The sequence below is a fragment of the Meriones unguiculatus genome, chromosome 1 (genome assembly GCF_030254825.1).
Source record: "Meriones unguiculatus strain TT.TT164.6M chromosome 1, Bangor_MerUng_6.1, whole genome shotgun sequence".
In the NCBI taxonomy this organism is placed as follows: domain Eukaryota; kingdom Metazoa; phylum Chordata; class Mammalia; order Rodentia; family Muridae; genus Meriones; species Meriones unguiculatus.
Window position 1 is genome coordinate 118912937 of NC_083349.1, and position 21949 is coordinate 118934885.

The 21949-nt window shown below is 37.8% G+C and overlaps 1 protein-coding gene across 1 annotated transcript in view; it reads right to left on the minus strand.

Moving 5' to 3' along the window:
- Positions 1-740: 740 nt before the first annotated feature.
- Ddx1 (DEAD-box helicase 1) overlaps positions 741-21949 on the minus strand; it is a 31928-nt gene continuing 10719 nt past the window's right edge. Inside the window, exons 11-26 of the mRNA XM_021631619.2 lie at positions 21218-21294; positions 20996-21110; positions 20145-20283; positions 15290-15350; positions 12136-12234; positions 10873-10962; positions 9889-10077; positions 9741-9792; positions 6880-7026; positions 4954-5045; positions 3463-3535; positions 3314-3386; positions 3194-3236; positions 2173-2268; positions 1806-1926; positions 741-1060 (exon numbers count right to left, since the gene is read on the minus strand). Coding sequence (XP_021487294.1) covers positions 930-1060; positions 1806-1926; positions 2173-2268; positions 3194-3236; positions 3314-3386; positions 3463-3535; positions 4954-5045; positions 6880-7026; positions 9741-9792; positions 9889-10077; positions 10873-10962; positions 12136-12234; positions 15290-15350; positions 20145-20283; positions 20996-21110; positions 21218-21294 — 1598 coding nt within the window. The 3' untranslated portion in view covers positions 741-929. The remainder of the gene's footprint in view (positions 1061-1805; positions 1927-2172; positions 2269-3193; positions 3237-3313; positions 3387-3462; positions 3536-4953; positions 5046-6879; positions 7027-9740; positions 9793-9888; positions 10078-10872; positions 10963-12135; positions 12235-15289; positions 15351-20144; positions 20284-20995; positions 21111-21217; positions 21295-21949) is intronic.

Genomic DNA, 21949 nt, shown 5'->3' on the forward strand with positions numbered 1-21949 from the left:
ACATCTCTAAAGAAACTGGTCTAGAAGTTAAAGACGGGTATCCTCAATCACTTTGCACAAAGCTCTGGAACTAAAGCATCAGTGATGGCTTTCCCACTGGTGGCTGTGTATTTCTTGAGATTTTACTGGGATATTCCATTGTAAAATGTTTAAAAACTATCACATGTTCTTAGGGAATCTCTAGGATGAGATTCTACCCATGAAACTACTTCTTTATCTAGGGGTCCAAAGGCACAAAGAGCAATTCAGTTGTATGTATTTAAATTTCTCCTGAGATATTTTAATCTCAAGTACAGAATTTTAATCTTAAGGACTGAAATTAACTAATTTTAGAACACAGAGGGACAGAAAAATCATTTTGTCCTTCTGCATATCACCTACAAAAAGAGGTTCTTGAAAAAAAAAAAATTCAGTGACTCCTTCACTGTCACCATTAGTCATCAATCCATACATAGCAAACCATAACAAATTCCCAAGCACCCTCCTGGTTTCCAAATTAGTCGAAAAGCCCTTCAACTTTGGGATCCCTTGCTCTTCTTTCTTGTTATAACTCTCCTAGCATCACTCCTGTGAAAAATTCCACTCAAAAGATATTGGATCTGGGTTTCATGTGGGTCCTGGGTCACATCCATACATCCATAAACTGTATTTCACAAGCCCACAGTGTTCTTAAAAGAAAAAAAAAAAAAACAAAAAAAAGCAAATGTAACTTTAAAAGAAGACACAAACCTTCATAAAAATATATTTGTCGTATTTATTTTCATTAGACTGCCATTTTATGAAGAATTCCTATGATTTGTGTTTCCTGACATGCTAGAGTTAGCAGTAATAGCTTAGTTACTATAAATATTGCTGCCTGGAAGCAGTACCACTGTGTTAGAGTTAAGACTACAGACTTTATTACTCCAATGCTGCTCCGTCTACAGGAATCAGAAGGTTCTGAACAGCTGGTTGGGAAGGTAGCCAAGGTGCAGGAAAGATGTCTGTGCTTCCTTTTCAAGGGCAGCCAACTCTTGAACAGTAGGTGCCAGGATGTCCACATGGCCTTTATAGTTTCCACCTGCACGCCACACACACAAAAATCATAAAGCAATGTAAATAACACGCTTGAAGCACTTGTCAGGAAGACTTGGGCTCAATTCTACCACTTCAAATACCACTTCTAGCAATAAAAACTTACTACCAGGCAAGTTTTCTTCAGAACATTTAGCTTTAAAATTTTAAATCAAGAATTCCAATATATATTAGTAATCAAGCTTCATTAATAGTTGCCTCAATACCCACCATTCTCTTAGTTTTCAAACCATTAATCTATCCTGAATCTAAAACATTCAGAATTATTCTGGGCAAAGAGAACACGAAATGAGTTTGACACTTCCATTAAAGACTTCTGATTCTTTGTTCAAAATTACCTTTAATACTCATTTCCTAATAGTTCATTAAAAGTTCAAGTACTCTGGATATGAAAATTTCAAGACCATCAGCTAATTTGCTGTCCCTCATTCTCATACAGATCACACAATAAAATGCTGCAAGCCAAGTGGTAATAAAGCACTGGAGAGTAATTAGTAGAAAATAATTAACATGCTAATAATATACTATTAGCATAATGAACAAAATCATGGTCTTCATAAATGACACTCAAAGAGGCAAATTCAGCCAAGTGTGTTGGTACACGCCTATAACCACAGCACTCAGAAGGCTGAGGCAGGAGGATCTTGGGTTGGGTCCTGCCTGGGTTATAAACATTGGGTGCAACATGAGGAGGCAGGGAGCCAGAATACACTAAACATCTGAAAGCTTACCGCCAGCAGCCCTTTTTTGACCATATGTAACTTTCCCATCAAACTCATCCACTGGGACCTTTATATCTGGCTCAACCTGGGAAATGGTACAGTTCAGGTGTTCTTCTATCTCAGAAAGTAGCTAAAAAAGAGAAAATTAAAATACTTCAGATAAAAAATTTCACTTGATAAGAGTTTCACTGCAACAGCATTAAATAAACCAGACAAGCCGGAATGCTTAATACAAATGGAAGCTAGATATGCTACAGCTTACAAATAACAGTATTAGTCAGTTACTCCTCTCATCACTGAGACAAAACTTTTCCAGATGAACGCAATCTGCTTATAAATTTCAATAAAGTCTCTGGGAGTACTGGCAAAGTCTCACCTGCATTTCATTGTACCAGATAGTACAGCCACCGTCTTCCTTGAGTCTAGTGTTATAGCATCCTTTCCCACGGTTGCTGCATACATGGTACCAAACCTACATTAAATGGAGGAAAAACATGACCATGTATAGATAGAGAAATTAAATATTTTGTTCTACTTTTAACTTTTTATTTCCTCAAAACACTAAATATGTTTTATATAATATATATAAACACATATGTTTATATTATATATATTACATATATGTATATTATATGTATAATGTGTTTTATCCAACGGCTATTACTTGATGGCTCACTGAATAGCTCGGAGTTTTTCTGGAAATAACAGAAAAGAATATGAGTTACAAAATAATAGAAAAAAAAATTTCGCAAACCAAACAAACTAACATCAAAACTGATGTCCAAAGAGGCACATGTGGTTAGGTGTGGTTGTACATAAGGCAAGGAAGGTCAAGTCTGAGGACAATCTGGGCTACTAAAAAGTGTTCCTGGCAGTGGGGAGGGGATAAACACTGGAGAATGTTGTGTTAAAATTAATACTTTCAAAAGTCTGTTTATATCCAAGAAAAATAAAGCACATAGGGGAAGTGTGTGCATAAATTTGGGAAAAAGATAGAGGAGACCTTGTAAAAGTTTTCCCATAAACCATAATTATATATGTATATATGTGTTTATGTATATTTATGTTTCTACACACACACACACACACATACACACACACACACACACACACACAAACATATGGTCACCCCCTAATGGCATCATACTATAATATTTAAATAGTTTTTTTATTGAATAACTATATTAAGGTTATTAGAAATATTCATACTTTGCCCCTTCCTTTGTAAGCCACATGCTACTATTTGCCTATTAAATTCAGAGGGAAAAAAATGCCATAAAATGTTCACATACTTCTGTTTGTGACTGACTCCAATTTCAATGGGAAATCGAGCTGCTTTTACTTCCCACATCAAAAACATAGCTCACAATGACTCAACCAGAGACTGGAAAGATTACCTTTTCTTTCTCTGTTGCCACCAGGGAAATGGCCAGGCCCATCCTGAAAGATTTCAAAGCGTGTGTTAGACTTTATTTCTGAAGCACAGAAGCTCAAAGGGGGATGAAATTGGCCAGTACCTTTCAGCTCGTCCCACTCTGCCAATCCGGTGCACATAGTTCTGCTTTTCATCAGGCAGGGTGACGTTTATAACTGTAAATAAAGGCAATGGTTACCAGCTGCCATTTGTTTGTAAGGTTGACGTGTAAAGCTTCAAGTGTCTTCTTACCATAAGGAACACCGTGGATGTCAATTCCTCTAGCAGCTACATCTGTGCAAATCAAGAATCTCACATCTCCTTTCTAAAAGAACCAAGAAAAAAAGGAGTCACCTATCAGTAAACACATAAAACATAAAAACAAACATTCTTTTCACTAAGAGGATTAAATGCTACTTTCAGTTTGGACATAATAACCTACTGGAATAAATCTTGAAGCTTCATTCTATGTTCTGCTGAACATGATATTAATGGTTGCCTTGTTTTTCGTATACCAGTGATATTAAGCCATTGCTAAAATCTGGCTTTATCTTTAGTCTTTAACAATATCTTTGGAACCTCAAAATACATAATAGAACAGAACACAAAAACAAAAGTGCTGTCTTTATTTTTTATATTAAAATAAGCCTAAAGGATGGGGGATGGTTCATCTCCCATGGGAGTGGTTAAGAGCACTGACTGGTCTTCTAGAGGACCTGGATTCCATTCCCAACCCCTACATAGCACTAACAATCTGTAATGTCAGTTCCAGAGGATCCAACACTCTCTTCTGAATTCTGTGGACACTGCACACATATGATACAAACAAAACACCCATTAAAAAAAAATCTCAAAAACAAAATAAAGCTAGAATACTAGATATAGTACCCTGAAGTTACACTTTTTGGTAACAGACACAATCCCAAAGAGGGAATATCCCCTAGTGCTTACAGAGGAAATATAAATCAGCCTATGGATGCGTTTATGCACAAGAAAATGCAGATTTGGATGTGAGAGGAGCACAGTAACTTTTGGTCTAGTGAAATAGCCAGGACAAATGGTGGTGAACTTGGTGAAATGAATCCAGGGAACATCAGTGATACATAGCATGGAAGCATGAACCAATCTAAGCCTGATATGTCCCATCTTTTTCCATACCATGCATCTCAGAAAAAATACACACCCTGTACAGCAATGAACACTCTGGTGAACTGGAATTTTAGTGGGAAGAAACTACACAGGTTGGGTTCTAAATGAAGGAGGCCCATTGCACACACCAAGAGCTCTGAAGGCCATCGGAATGCAACAAAGCACTTGGAAGGGTGCACTTGGAACAATGGTAAAACACGGCATATTTGCTTCTACACTACCAAACTCTAATGAGGACTCATTTCATAGCAAAGAAAATTGTTTACAAGTATTTGTGCACTTTAAAAAAAGTTCATAGACATGGTTTACCTATCCATACTTCTAAGCAAGTATCTACCAGACAAAATATGTATGTATGTATGTATGTATGTATGTCAAAGAATAGTTTACTGCTCACATTATGAAGGAGAGTACAGTAGCTGACAGCAAACATGAAATTTATTATCTGAGTGTCAAAGATGACTAATTTCTGCCACAGTGAGGATGTATGGGTAAATTAAGACAAGAACCGTTTTAATGATATTAAGTGGCAGAAAGAACACTGTAATCAACCCCTTTAAATAATAAGGAAAAGCAGGTAACCAGGCATTGTACCTTAAATCTTTCCAAGTTTTGCTTTCTCTCGTGGGGCTTTCTGTCACCATGAAGACATACACATGAGAACTGGTGTCCTTTCTTATCAGGTCCTAGTGAAAAACATATTTAACATCTCACCTTGAAGAGTGTTGTGCCCAACACTATAATACCACGTGTCCATAATAACCTACACATCAATTTGGCACAAATGAAAGTAGCAAGCTTTCTGTCTCAGGCAAAATACCATTAAAATAAATTCCATTAAAGGCTGGGAGACAGCTGGTGAAGTGTAAGCATGGAGATGTGGGCTCAGATTCCTAGCACCCATGTAAAAGTTGGGCAGAGTGTGGCTTCTTTAACCCCAGCACCGAGTGTGGGGTGGACAGGTAGACCCTGGAGCTCACTGGTCAGCAAGCGTAGCTGAATCCATTAGCTCCAGGTTCAGTGAGAATGTCTCAAAAAGTCAAATGGGGAGTAATCACGATGTCCACCTCTGGCCTCCACAGGCATGTGTTCACATCCCTACACAAACATACACATCCCCAATACACAGGAAACTCCATGAAACACTAACACTGATGTGCTTTTAAGAAAAATTTAAATTTCATCTAACTCCTATCTCAACGTTCCAAGAAGCTGGGATTAAAGGCATGTCTCACCATGCCCAGCTTACTATACAAATTTGTAAAAGAACGTACTATTCTTTGACCCAAGTGGCTTCACCACTTTGTATTTCCAACAACAGGTTACTCAGGTGTGTTCTATAGCCTTGGCAAAACTTGATGTTTCATTTTTGGCTAAGTACAGTGGTTTCACATTTTTGCATTTCCATTCTGATTAGGAAAATTTCTATACTGATTTACATATTAAGAAACAAAACCATCTAAACATAAAAAACATCTAATGTTTCCATTCTAATGCCTGTTCTACCTGTAGAGAAATTCACTAACTTGTACAGACTTTGGGTCTAGTTAATACTAGTGTGGGATTTTTATTTATTTGCAAGGGTTGCATCCTTACATCTTCACTACAGTAGTGAGCCTTTATTTCTACTATCATTTTTGTTTAACGCCTACCTCATCCCTTTTTAGATCTGTAGATTAGTATTTCACCACACGTGTTTATATATGTGTACTAAGCTTAATATTAAAATTCAACATGTCATCACTAACATAACAGAATGTGTACCTTGCAAACCAGCAAACAGTTTTTAATGTTTTCCTTGGGTTTTTTGGTAATTCTTTTTGACAGCATATACCTAATGCTCATCTAGAGTAATACTCTACATGATCTTAACAGAAGACTTTGGTTCACCGACACTTGAATATATTTAGTTTCTTTTTTTACAATACTGATCTTATTCTGTGATTCCTAACATGTATTTTATTTCTTCCAGGACTAGAAATTGAACCAGGAGTCTTACTTATAACCAAGCAAGTTCTACTACTGAACTATATCCCCAGCTCTTCTCGAGTATTTGAGATACTATCTCACTATTGTAGCTCAGCTGACCAAAACTTGGTATGTGCCTTAGTGACCTCATAATTCTCTAGCTTCTGGCTCCCAAGAGCTGGAAGTACCATCGTGTACCACTGTGCCTGGCTTCTTTCTTCCTTTAGCTTTATTCGGTGTTTTCCTTATTCCCATTCTATTTACCAGTTTAGAAAATACACTTCTATTATTTTAGTTATTATATTTTAAATGTTAGTATTAATCGGTAATCTAGATCTATAGCCTTAGAATTCTGTGATCCAGGTTCATCTTAATGAAGACTGTAGCACTGTGAAAAAGTTCATTATTTATCCCGTGGCTGATCTACAGAAAAGTATGGCATAGACACAGACAGGTTAATGTGCCATCACTGCTTTAAATTCTTCACGCTTTCTAGCTTTTATCAATGAGGAACAATCTATGAAATGAGGAAAAAAGTGAGTACAAATTTACCTCCTCCTTGTTGCATGAAGTACTGCTCCAAGTTATCACAGTCAATTTTAGTTCTGCAGAAGATAATTGCTTGATCCATCTTGTGTTCCTTGATTGCTCGGACAGCATACTCCCCCTTCAGTATTTTAATGGCTTCAGACCACATCTCTTGATTACCATTGCAACAACAGAAAAAGCAACAGAAAGTCAATCTGAAGATGTCATGAGCACACATTATCAGTCAGACATACTACTTAACTCTCCCTTAAATCCTTATATGCTACAGACAAGGCATACTATGAGAGTGAAATACTGAGTTAATTCATTGTTTCATTTATTTTGTTTCTGTCAATGTCTTATATACTATTTATGGGTTTATCTGTCTGTCACTCTCTCTCACACACACAGACACACACCCCACAACCTTTTAAAAAGAAACACACACGTGCAAACACACTAACACAAAAGCCACACACTCCAAAACTTGGTACTTTCCTCTCAAAAATTAATTATAATGTCTTGCATTAACTTCCCTTATGCTTAAGACAGGATTATTGGATTATCTTAACCCTTCTTAAGGACATTAATAAGTCTAACCAATCTAGCACCACCATGTGGTATAAAAACCTGGTTACGAGCGTTTCAGTCATGTTCCCCCATCTCTCTCCCTGGAAAGTGTTGTTATTGCTGTTACTCCTCTGCTAAAACACACTTTTAGTCCAATATCCCAACCTATTTCTAAACGTTCTCTGGTCATCTGCAATTGTAATGGAGAGTAAGCAAAAGCTTTACAAAAGCAATACAGGACACAGTAACAACTGGTACTTTATAAAGTGCACTCCTTAACCATGGGTTAACAGTTTGTGCTTAACAGGCAGTTTCTCTGCTTTTCATCCTCAGGGAGGAATAAGTGAATATGGATCATGTCAAATGGGAGTTAAAAGTAAAACCGATTTTTAAGGAGCTTTAGTCAAGATTTCCATGAATCTACCTTTCAGGTACATGTCACAAACTGCTCAGTGAAGTCAACCAACAAGCAGACACATTCTGAGCTCTTCTAAGGACCCACTCAAGACATCTGGTGTCAGACATGCAGTCTATCTTAACAAGTCAAAGGTCCATTCACTTAGGTATTAGCACCGGTATCCTAATGTACCTTTAGAAATTTTTGAAATATTATGACCATGAAACAAATCGTCTCACAGGCTATCTCCACTGCACTGAGACAAATATTAGGCTTCTTCAAAACTTATCAGTGAGTACAGTTTTTATCTGAGAACACAAAGTGCTGCACACAAACAGTACTAAGGCCAAACAAGATAAATGTGTTTAATGGCCCGAATCACAAACCAAAAAAGTCAAAACAATCATAAAAATAATTAAGAAATACAGACTATTTACGTTTCAACATTATAGCTAAAGGCAGCTCCCAACATCCCTCATCTTTACTTTTTTGCAAGTTCAGGGTCAATATAAATCTGTCTCTAGACAAATTTGCTGGTTTTCTATGATCTATAGTTTATAATCAAAGACTTAAAATTTTGAGTCCATAAAACTAGTGTCTAAGTTTAGCAATTAACATTCTTTGTCTAAGCTAAATGGTAGTAGCTTGCTCTCATTTCTTGATTTTTCTTATTACTTTAATTTTCCCATTCTAGTAAACTGGTACAACCACTCTGGAAAGCTATCTGGCACTTTCTAAGACAATTAGGAATAGTGCTTCCTCAAGACCCAGCTATACCACTGCTAGGTATATACCCAAAGTTCGTTCAAGTACACAAAAGAGATACTTGCTCAACCATGTTTATATAGCAGCTTTATTTGTAATAGCCAGAACCTGGAAACAACCCAGATGTCCATCAACGGAGGAATGGGTACAGAAATTGTGGTTTTTTTACACAATGGAATACTACTCAGCAATCAAAAAGGAGGAAATCATGAAATTTGCAGGCAAATGGTGGGATCTAGAAAAGATCATTCTGACTGAAATATCCCAGAAGGAGAAAGACAAACATGGGATATACTCACTTATATAGACCTATATGATATGATAAACATAATGAAATCTATACACCTAAAAAAGATAATCAATTGAGCGGACATGGGGTAAGATGATCAATCCTCGTTTAGAAAGACAAATGGGATGTGCATTGAACATATGACAGGAGTCTACTGATCGCATCTGAAAGACTCTAACTAGCAGTGTTTTCAAAGCAAAGACTCATGACCAAACCTTTGGCAGAGTACAGGGAATCATAAGAAAGAAGGGGAGTTAGTCTGATGGGGAAAGGATAAGAGCTCCACAAGGACCAAATATATCTGGGCACAGGGTCTTTTCTGAGACTGACATTCAACCAAGGACCATGTATGGATATAACCTAGAACCTCCACTCAGATGTAGCCTGTGGTAGCTCAGTAACCAATTGGTTTCCCAAAGTGAGGGGAACAGGGACTATTTCTAACAGGAACTCAATGACTGGCTCTTTGGCCTCCCCACCCCCGAAGGGAGGAGCAGTCCTGTTAGGCCACAGAGGAGGGCTTTGCAGCCAGTCCTGAAGATACCTGATAAAACAGGATCAGATGAATGGGGAGGAGGTCCCCCCCATCAGTGGACTTGGAAAGGGGCACGGTGGAGATGAGGGAGGGAGGGAGGGACTGGGAGGGCATGAGGGATCGGGACACGGCTAGGATACAGAGTTAATAAAATGTAACTGATAAAAATAATAATAATAATAATAATAAAAAGGAAAAAAAAAGAAAAAAAATTTTCCCATTCTAACTTTGTATGTCATATCTCACATTTTTCATAAGAATAATTGGAACAGAAACAAATGAATCATTTCCAAGATCTTTAACACATTCTACTAATTCTTTCAGCTTACCTGGACTGTTAGCACCAGGTCGTGTGTTATCTTTTGCATGTACATCATCAGTCTGTTGAAAGGGAGAGATAAAAAAAGGATGGGGGATGTTAAGGAAGGATTCAGAGAGTGGCTCACCATACAAATGTTCATAGCCCACAGCACTTACTCGGATGTGGTTTTTTCCCAGCCTTTCCCAGAGCTTGTCAGTTTTTGGATTTACAGGGACAACGACATGGTGCACAGTGTCTGGAACAGAATCTTCTCCTTTCAAATCAACCCATGTGGGAAAATGCATTATCTTCTCAGATAGTTTCTTTACATCAAAAGAATGCAAAGTAGCAGAGCAAACAATCACCTAGAGACAGAAAACTCAAATTTAAATCAACTTTTATTTTGTAACAATCAGCATTATACCACACCAGCTTTTTTATTATTTATTTTATGTTTTGAGAATCACACTAATAATGGATGAGAAGAGATCAAAGTATAGTAGTCAGGAAATCTAAAACACATGCAATACCTGACCCCATGTGTAACTAACAGTATGACACTGGCAGGCTGCCAATCAAGACAAAGCCAATACCCAACTCCATGTAATAACTATTAACAGTTTGACACCGGCATGCCGTCAGGCCCCTCACCATTACACAGAAACCTTGCCATCTCTCCCTCTAGGAAGATGGGTTTTATTTTTATTTTTTTAAATCAAAAGACACAAGTTATTATTCATCCCCTTCTCTCAAAAGTTTCTACTTCTCAAATGCTTCTGATGGAAGGATGAGAAAAGAAAGGGCAATGTTTTCAGAAATAATTACTCTGAAGGTGACTGACTGTCGTTAGCTGAAGCTACTTCCACTTGTAAAGAAGCAGCATCAATAACTAGACTGCAAGTGCTCAGGGCTCTGCAGGTAGAACCGCTGAGAAAACCTTAGGGTCGTCTGCAATGATCTTTGTTTCTAAAAGCAGCTTTTAGTACACACACACACACACACACACACACACACACACACACACAGCTGTGACTAGATGATAACAAATAAATATAGACAATGAACTTAATCAGAATTCTTAAAACAAAACTCTCTTTTTCTTGTAACAGCGAGTACTAATTGTCTCCATGTAGTTCTGAGCTGCATTAGTCATTTGATACCTGAAGTCTTTTTCCATCAGAAGTAATCTGAGGAATCTGACTGTGCATCCTGTTAATAAAGTCAGAATAACCTTGAGAGAGAAGCCCATCCTGTAGAAGAAAAGAGACTTTAATCAGTATCAAAATCTTTTAATTGTCTAATTTAAAATGCAAGATAAGAGAACTAACATGTATATACATATACCTATATGTACAAATTATGATCTGATGGATACCTAAAGACAAGTTTTAAGTTCAACTTTAGGTTCCTTGTGACTAGAATACAAAAAAAAAGGTATAATAAATAAATAAAGCCAAACCATACTTCAGTATTCTAGGATGAATACAACAGTTTATAACACTGTACTTGCTGGGTGCTGTGGAGTAACCCTGCAATCCCAGCACTCAGGGAGGCAGAGGCAGGTGGATATTTGTGAGTTTGAGGCCAGCCTAATCAACAAAGCGAGTCCAGGACAGTCAAAGCTACCCAGAGAAACCCTATCTCAGAAACAAACAAGCAAACAAAAAAAAAAAAAAACAAAAAAACAAAAAACAGAAACACAAAAACCCCCACAAGTCCTTAAGAGAGTAATTTTAATTTGAAAACTGAAAAAGTTTCAGTGCTAGGAAATAAGCCCATCTTGAGAATAATCTGAAAGAGTATTTCAAAAGCCTCAATCACATTTATGTCCTTCCAGATGGTCCACATTTGCATCTCAACGTAAATAATTATTGAATAAAAAATAATGTATGCACAGCTACTTGGAGTGAAAAAGCAAACTTGTCAGAGAGTAATTAAACAAACCACGACATATCCATGTAACAGATCATTAAACATAATTCAACGAACCAAATAATGAAGTATTTCCTTGCCTTAATTCCTCAAAACTTGATTTCAACTCCCTAAAATAATTCAGTGCTAAGACCCTTGCTGGATCCCTAAATTCAATGCTCAAGTTTCTGGTGTAAAATTACACATTTTCTCCATCTACAAGTCACATTTCTCAAACCTATGTGCAATGTGAATGCTATGTAAATAGCTGTCACACTGTATTATTTAGGCAAAAAGTCTACATGTGTTCAATATAAATGGAATTTTTTCAAATGTTTTTTTATTCAAGCTTGATTTAATATGCAGATACAAAGAGTCAACTGTATATGTAGCAATATATATTAGATGAAAATGTGCTTAACTATAATATTTAGGTAAGAGGATCACTTTATAAATCTTTATGAAAAAATATAAGCATACTCTCTAGAAATATGAATATTATTTCAACATACTGCTTCATCCAGGACCAGGAATCTAACTTGAGACAAGTTGAGCTTTCCAGTTGACACCAAATCATCTAATCTTCCTGGCGTACCGACGACAATATCAACCTGAAGAGCCAAAAGCAACACCCAAGGCAAAATGAAAGATCATAATTACTTTAAAACAGCAAAATGGCATTTTCTATTTCAAACAAACATGTTAACACTGAAATAGTGACAGTCAATGCAAAGGTATTTAAGGTCATTATGGATAGATAATGCTATACATCACATTTATGTTACATTTTAAATTAATATGATGACTTTGGCAACTGATTTGGTATAACTTTTAAACATAATCTAATATATAAAACGTGTATTTAAAAAAAAAAAAACAGGTGGGTACCCGCACAGATTCAAACTCTAAACCTGAAAAGACATCTACGGGGCTGGAGAGGTGGCTTAGGTTAAGAACGATTGTGCATTTGTAGAGCATTTGGGTTTGGTTCCTAGAGTCCACACAGCAGTTCACAATCATCCATAACTCCAGTTCCAATGACAGAATAGCCTCTTCTGAGTTACGCACAGACTAGGCACATACATGGCACACATACATGTGCAAATAAAACACTATTACATATAAAATAAATCTAAAAATATAAATATTTTAAGAAAGGGTCAAACTGAAATGATACTAAGTTTAACTTTCTATCATAAAAATGTCAAACCTACACAAATGCTAACAGTACTGCATCCTAAATCAGCACAAAATTTGCAACACTTTTCATTCTCCCTCACATAGCTCATAGCCAAATATATAAGGCACGTATTAGGAACATTACCATCAAGTTCTACCTGTAACTTTTTCATTCTTTGGCCAGTTATTAAATATTTGATATATGCTCACTTCCTAATACGTAAAACTAGGGACAAGTGTCATCTGAGAGGGCTCCTGCAAGATGTGAATAAGAAAGTGTATGCAGGAGCTGCAGCTGTACTTCAGTGGTAGAGCACCTGCAAGGAAGGACACAAAGAATCCAAGAAAGCCCCCCAGACTCCTTATGTTTAAACTCAGGGAGTTTAACTACAAACAAATTTCAAATTAAAAAATACCCATGAAATGTACAACACAAACCTGTTCAATGAACTGAGTGTACTATAAGCCTGGAGTAGTGGTAAATGCCTGTAATCCTAGCCCTTGGGGAGTCGGAGGTGGAAGAAGAGGCAGATAATGACACAGATGCAGGCGGATCTCTGTGAGTTCAAGGACAGCCTGGTCTACAAAGCGAGTCCAGGATAGCAAAGGTTATACAGAGAAACCCCATCTTGAAGAACCAACCAACCAAACAAACAAACAAAAAAGGACTCTACTATATATGCCAATCGCAGGGACAGGTGCAGCACAGAAAATAAAGTATTACTTACTCTAAGGCTGTGTATAATACCTCTTTGGGGCAGGATTCTAACCAACCAGCTAAGTTTCCTCCCTCCTCAGTGACAAAGTAGATCTAGGTTATCACAGGCTTGACAAGCAGCTGCTAGACAACTTTGAGAGAAGTATTTATATGCTGTGTATAACAGCACATGGCGCACAATACAGCGCCCTTGGAAGTTATAAGCTAAAATAATTCCACCCTCTACCTCCAAAGCTAACTTGAACTCTAGTATAAAACATAAACAGTGCAAAGGCTGACCTGAAGGATGACACAGAGGTGATAGTGGAAAATTTGGGATGAAAAGAAGCAGAAAAAGCATAGACTCCTTTAAGAACAGAACAGAACTGAATTCTGCCAAGAAAACAATGAAATAATCTTTCCTTTGCCAAAGGCTTCTGTGGGCATAGTATGTGTGTGTGTGTGTGTGTGTGTGTGTGTGTGTATACATGTTGTACGTGTATGTACACATGCATGGGAGGACAAAGGCTGACATCAGATGTCTTCCTCAATTGTTTTTCACCTTATTTTTTGAGACAAGGTCTCTTGCTGAGAAGGTCAGGCTGGCTGGCCACCAGGCCCCAGGGATTTCCCTTTCCAGCACTGGAATTATAAATACAGACCACTAAGTCTGACTTTGTCCAAGATGCTTCTCGCTACTTTCCAAGTGGTGGGACTACAGATGTGTGCCACCATGTATTACTTAGGCAATGCTGGGTTCTGAACCCAGGGCTTCATGCATGCTATACAAGCACTCTACCTACAAAGCTTCATTCTTCGCCTCACATCTGGCTCATATGTTGGGGTTGGGATCGAACTTATACCCTCATGCTTGCACAGCAAACACTACTGACTAAGCCATCACCCTAGCCCACAAACTGAGATATGACTAACGAAGGCAGATCTAATTTTCTAAAAACGCTATAGTGGGAAAACATAAGCAGAAATCCTAGTATACTATGGGAAGACTAATTTTGAAAACCAAAGGTCAAGAATGAACCTATTACAGTCACTAATCACTAAAAATAAAAAATAAAACCACACTAAGAACATATCAGAGTAACATTACCCATTTAAAAATAGCATTAACAAGTACATTATTATGATTCCTTGCTCTTAACATACTATGGCAAGTCAAATTACAGTCCATTCAACATCAAATTTAGTTTGGCAGGGATGGAAATGAAAGAAACCAGACTTAGTATAAAATGGTCTAGATTTCACAATTAAATATTAAGGAAAAGAAGTAAAAGGGAGACTTGTAAGAAGTTCATTGCATATATATAAATAATTTTATGAAGTCACAAATAATAGGGACCAGAGTCCTAGTTTTGTCCTACACACTGGCACATCTAAGCAGTCAGTCTCTAAGACTGCCCTTACATGTGTCTGAACTCAGAGCCGTCTCAATATTACCCATTATTTCAAGTGCTGCAAAAACTTCTATTTTTCTCCATAATCTACTTTATCTCCACACTTATACTAAACATTTGTTTGCTTTTCAATAAAAATAAATGACTAAGTAAATAGTGACTTTTAATCAGAAAGGTTAGAAGGACATTATCAGGAAGCAAAGGGTAAACAAACAGCTTAGACTTTCAGATAAACTTAAAAAGAACTAGTGTTCCCTAACTTCTGGTTAGAAGGCATTTTCCAGCCAATGCACTCCTCTGGTCTTGTGATAATTTTAGTTGGATTTGACTTTTCTTAGACAAAAGAGAATTTATTCCAAAGTCAAAAGTACAACTTACCCCATTCTCCAGAACAGACAGCTGATCCCGAGCTGCAACACCTCCAATTATGAGAAGCTCCCTGAAATGAACAGCGAGATGACAAGGGAGAAAGATTAAAGTCTGTTCTGCAGTGTGATCTACAGCATTCTCTCCATGTGGAATAAGTCACTGAAGCACATGAATACAGATATGGGAGCCCCCTATCAATAAACGGTGCTGAGGTGACTGTAAGCTTAAAGTAAGGAAAAAAGTCATTCTGCATCTACTCAGCCCACTCCACAATATTCAAGTTCTTCAACATCAGAGTCCACCTTTAAAACACATTGGTTTGTAGTATATAAAATACTTCTGGAAGAATGGGTGAAAATCAGGGTAAAAATGTTGCCTTTGGGAAGGATAACCAGAAACTGAAGGTAAAAGAATTTTATTTAGTGTCACTAATAGCTTGTTAAAGAGACAAAACAAAAACAACAACAATAACAAAAAAAAACCCACTTCATTAAAAAATAAAAATACTTGCAAACCGAATCCAAGAACACATAAAAGATATCATCCACCATGACCAAGTAGGCTTCATTCCATACATGCAAGGGTGGTTCAATATACGGAAATCCATCAATGTAATATATCATTAAACAAAATGAAGGAGAAAAACCACATGATCATCTCCTTAGATGCCGAAAAAGCATTTGACAAAATCCAACACCCATTCATGTTTAAAGTCTTGGAGAGATCAGGGACACAAGGCACAGACCTAAACATAGTAAAGGCAATATACAGCCAGCCTATAGCCAACATCAAACTCAATGGAGAGAAACTCAAATCAATCCCTCTGAAATCAGGGACAAGGCAAGGCTGCCCACTCTCTCCATATCTCTTCAACTTAGTACTTGAAGTCCTAGCTAGAGCAATAAGACAACTAAAGGAGATCAAGAGGATACAAATTAGAAAGGAGGAAGTCAAAGTTTCACTCTTTGCAGATAATATGATAGTATACATGAGTGACCCCAAAAATTCAACCAGAGAACTCCTTCAGCTGATAAATACCTTCAGCAAAGTGGCTGGATACAAAATTAACTCAAAATAAATCAGAAGCCCTCCTGCATACGAAAGACAAAAGGGCTGAGAAAGAAATTAGAGAAACAACATCCTTCACAATAGCCACAAAGGACATAAAGTACCTTGTTGTGACTCTAACCAAGCAAGTGAAAGACCTGTTTGAAAAAAACTTCAAAGATATCAGAAGATGGAAAGATTTCCTGTGCTCTTTGCTTGGCAGGATTAACATAGTGAAAATGGCCATTCTGCCAAAAGCAATCTAATGATACAATTCTTTACAGACCTTGAGAGAAAAATTTTCAAATTCATATGGAGAAACAAAAAACCCAGAATTTCCAAAACAACCCTGTACAACAACAGATCAATTGGAGGTATCTCCATCCCTGATCTCAAGCTGTACTACAGAGCAATAGTAATAAAAACTGTGTATTATTGGCATAGAAACAGAATGGTGGATCAATAGAATTGAATAGAAGACCCAGAAATAAATTCACACACCTATGAATACTTGATTTTTGACAAAGAAGCCAAAACCATTCAATGGAAAAAAGACAGCATCTTCAACAAATGGTGCTGGTCTAACTGGATGTCTACATGCAGAAAAATAAAAATAGATCCATATTTATCACCCTGCACAAAACTAAAGTCCAAGTGAATCAAAGACCTCAACATAAAACTAGACACAATAAATTGGTTAGAAGAAAAAGTGGGGAAGGGCCTAGAACTCATTGGCACAGGAAACACCTTCCTGAACAGAACACCAACAGCACAGGCTCTAAGAACAACAATCAATAAATGGGAACTCATGAAACTGAAAAGCTTCTGTAAAGCAAAGGATACTGTTGTCAGAACAAAACGACTGCCTACAGACTGGGAAAGGATTTTCACCAACCCTATATCTGACAGAGGGCTGATATCCAGAATATATAAAGAACTAAAGAAGTTAAAAAGCAACAAATCAAGCAATCCAATTAAAAAATGGGGCATGGAGCTAAACAGAGAATTCTCTGTAGAAGAATATAGAATGGCAGAGAAACAAAGAGATGCTCAACGTCCTTAACCATCAGGGAGATGCAAATCAAAATGACCTTGAGATTTCACCTTACACCCATCAGAATGGCTAAGATCAAAAACTCAATTGACAACACATGCTGGAGAGGTTGCGGAGAAAGGGGAACCCTCCTCCATTGCTGGTGGGAATGTAAACTTGCACACCACTATGGAAATCAATCTGGCACTTTCTCAGACAATTAGGAATAGCGCTTCCTCAAGATCCAGCCATACCACTCCTAGGCATATATCCAAAAGATGCTCAAGTGTACAAGTACATTTGCTCAACCATGTTCATATCAGCTTTAGTCATGATAGCCAGAATCTGGAAACAACCCAGAAGTCCCTCAACTGAGGAATGGATACAGAAATTGTGGTTCTTTTACACAATGGAATACTACTCAGCAATAAAAAACAAGGAAATCATAAAATTTGCAGGCAAATGGTGGCAACTAGAAAGATCACCCTAAGTGAGGTATCCCAGAAGCAGAAAGACACACATGATATATACTCACTTATAAGTGGGTACAAGACCTGTAAGATAGTATAAACATACTAAAATCTGTATACCTAAAGAAGATAAACAAGAAAGAGGACCCAGGGTAAGATGATCAATCTTCACTTAGAAAGACAAATGGGACAGACATTGGAAGTAGGAGAAAACAAGTAATAGGACAGGAGCCTACCACAGAGGGCCTCTGAAAGACTCTACCTAGTAGTGTATCAAAGCAGATGCTAAGACTCATAACCAAACTTTGGGCAGAGTGCAGAGAATCATATGAAAGAAGGAGAAGATAGTATGACCTGGAGAGGACAGGAGCTCCACAAGGACCAAATATATCTGGGCACAGGGGTCTTTTCTGAGACTGTATCTCCAACCAAGGACCAAGCATGGATATAACCTAGAACCCCTGCTCGGATGTAGCCCATCGCAGCTCAGTTCCAAGTGGGTACCCTGGTAATGGGAACAGGGACTGTCTCTGACATGATCTCAATGGCTGGCTCTTTGACCTCCCCCCACCCGAGGGAGGAGCAGCCTTGCTAGGATACAGAGGAAGACCTTGCAGCCAGACCTGAAGAGATCTGATAAGCTAGGTTCAGATGGAAGGAGAGGAGGACCTCCCCTATCAGTGGACTTGAAAAGGCACAGGGAAGAGATAAGTGAGGGAGGGTGAGATTGAGAGGGAATGAGGGAGGGATCTAGAGCCGGGATACAAAGTAAATAAACTGTAACTAACATAAAAAATAAAAATTTAATTACAAAATAAAAGATTTATTTTATGTGCATGAGTATTTCACACTTATACAATCATAAGTGCACCAAGAACACGCCTGCTGCCCATTAAAGGACATGTCATATCGGCTACAATGGGAGTTACAGATGGCTGTGAGCCACCATTTGGGTGCTGGAACTTGAAGTTGGGTCCTCTGGAAGAGCAGCCATCGCTCTTTACCAATTGAGTCATCTCTCCAGCCACCTCATCTCCCCCTCTATTGAAACAAAGTCTTATTATCAGCCCTGGTTGGCACCAAACTCAACTGTGCAGAATAGCTAGGTTTATTTCAAAGATACACTAGGGTTTAAGTGTAAGGGCAGGGTTTATTTGTAATAAATACCAAATAAGTAGTCCACAATTTCCCCATCTTCCCCAGTAAACTGTTTCATTTTTTTTTTAAACCATCTACCTCCCCTTGCAGTCTTTGTCTACAGTACATTAATTTGTGTAGGTTATCCAATGACTCAAGCCATACAGGCATTTTACCTGTTTCCAAACCACTCCTCTGAAGGTCTCAGACTCTAATACCGAGCAGGGACTTTGTCATCAATTTCTTAGGAGCTTCCTCTTTCACATGCTCAAGTCATTTCCCAAACAGTTTTCAAATCTCTCCCTCCTCACACTAGCCCACAATCTCACACTGACTTCTGTGAGGGTAACTCGTACTGCTGGAGCCTGGTCTAGATCCCAGGTATAGACTTTACAACACAGGGTATTTCATATCTGTCAAATTAGTATACGCATAAATTCATTCAACAAAATTAAGAATTATTTTGCCTAGTGTAATTTATAACTAAATTAGTTTGCATAATTTGTAAGTAAAGCCACTATTAACACTAGAATCTTTAAGTTTCTGGAATTAGAGAGTGGCAATAGTCACACAATACTGTCAATATACTAAAACCACCTAAGTGTACATTTCCAAATACTGAATTTTATTGCCCAAAGTTGCTCCAATTAAAAAAATTAATTAAAAGCAAAGTAACAAAAATTAAGCCCCAAATCCACAAAGTAGTCTAATTATAGGATTTGGCTTTCCATAAATTAAAAGGGATTCCTAGCTGCATGTGGTGGCTCACAAAAGTAATCTCAGTACTTCGGAGGCAGGAGGATGGTGAGTTTGAGGCCAGCTTGAGTAAGCAGCAAAATCCTATCTCACAAAAGAGATAAAGGAACAGAGAAAGTCTACTTAGAACTTATGGTCTCCCTCCATGGAGACCATAGTCTATAGTCAACTGTCAGGTTAGGTTTACTGACACCCGACACAGAGCCACATACATACTTTCTAAGCAGTGAAGAGAGAAGAAATTAATCTAACACTGAATGAAATCAACCTTTGCCCAAAGGAAGGAAGTTTAAATGGAAACACTGCTACTACAAAATTAAAGTTGTTATGTAGTACAACAAAGCCTCATTTTTTTTCTACTTTATTCTTCAAGGACACTTTAAACTTAGAAACAATAAACACTTGAGCATATAAGGCTTACCGTAACTTAGGGTTATCAATATACTTCTTAAACTGCTTGACGTTGTTTAAGGTTTGCTCAGCTAACTCGCGGGAGGGTTCCACGATGAGAGCTTTTGGAGCATTAGGGAGAAATTTTGTTTGTGACACCTGTGCATTACCTTAGGAGAACAGAAAAATCACAGATCATGTAAAACAAACCTGAAAAATACCATCAGTTGTAAAACACAAGTGCTAATGTTCAAATATCAAATTTTAAGTAATTGTAAGATAGAGAGGACAATCTAACAAAATAAAGCTACAACTCCTAAAATAACTTGGGATTTTTAAAGTCTAGTTGGGATGAGCATAACTGATTGATAATGGTTATAAAATAATCCATTTCCTTTGTGACAAGCCAGAAATTGTACTTTAACTGGGTGAACTATATCAGGCAATAATATAGAAAATGGTGTAGGCTTTCAAGACAAGCTTTGAATTGGATCTGAATTCAGTTCTACCACTTATCTGCTCTACAACCTTGGCAAAATTACTTCAAATCCTTATTCCTCGAGCCTCCTGTGAAGTATGAAGAGGACTACCTCAGAAAGCTGTGTGGAGATTAAACAGTGCTTAGTATGCTGCTTTGGCATTTCCCAAGCACAGAATCCAGGCAGATCCCGGCCATCAAGACTGAGATAGCGTAAGTGCCTTACCACCCACAAAAACAGTTCATCAATTACGTTTTGGAACTGAGGTTTTCTACTCTGTTAAACAAAGCTGTTGCCCGAACCAGAGCAGGAAGCTCTGGGACTCACTGAGAGAAGTCCTATGCACTGGGGTTCTCTCCATGCGCTCTTCTAGCAATCCCTCCCCTTTCAGGTGCATCAGTACCTGTGTGCTGCGATTTGACGACGTAACTATCTGGTGCCTTGGAAAGAGCAACAAAACCATCTTTTGGTGGAAACTTAAATTCTTCTTCACCAAAGTTAAATTTCAATTCAGCATTCTAGTATTGAATAAAAGGAAAAAAAAAAGTTTAGCACAATGACAAACTGCCAAGTAAAATATAATGAAAAATCAAACAGTTAAGATTACAGCAAAACTTGTAATTACCTTCAAAACACAGGCGGGGAAGAGGGCTTGGTTTTTTATATGTGCTGGTATTTCAAAGGCCAGACCAAGATCTTTTCCTTTAAAACAAATAAACAAAACCAGAGAAATTAAAATGAAGATTTTGCACATACAAAATAAAATCTACCAACCTGCCCTGCTTTCCCACATATGAGACTTATGGATAAAGGGGGCTGCCTAGAACTAACCTCATCAACTTACAGATAAAGTGGGCTGCCTAGAACCAACCTCGTCAACGTCTGACTTTACTAACAGCTCCCTCCTGTCTACAGGTCTAATTATTCCCTATCTGTAAGACCTCTGCCTCTAGAGACCTTAACGGCTCACATACACTCCCACACTGCAGACTCACAAAATCCTCCTTGAATTCACAGGCCCCTCCATTTAACTTGCATTTTCCTTCTCACTTATGAAGTAAAACCCCTGATTTTCAAGCTTCGGACATCTTTCCTTCTTTTCATCCCATTGTCTACAGGTCTGACTCATGTTCACCCACATCCCCGCCCTACTCTACAGCTCTCAGGTACCAAATCCTATAGTGACTGTCACTGCTGTCTCTCCTGACAATCCCGTCAGCTATATTGGGCACAAACTGACTTCTTCCCTCCTCTGTAAAACACTGTCTTCCCTTGGGTAGTCAGAGGCCATGAACACCTATTTTCACCTTCTCTTTTTACTATGCTGATTCTCCTCACTTAGCTAGCTTTTAGCCAT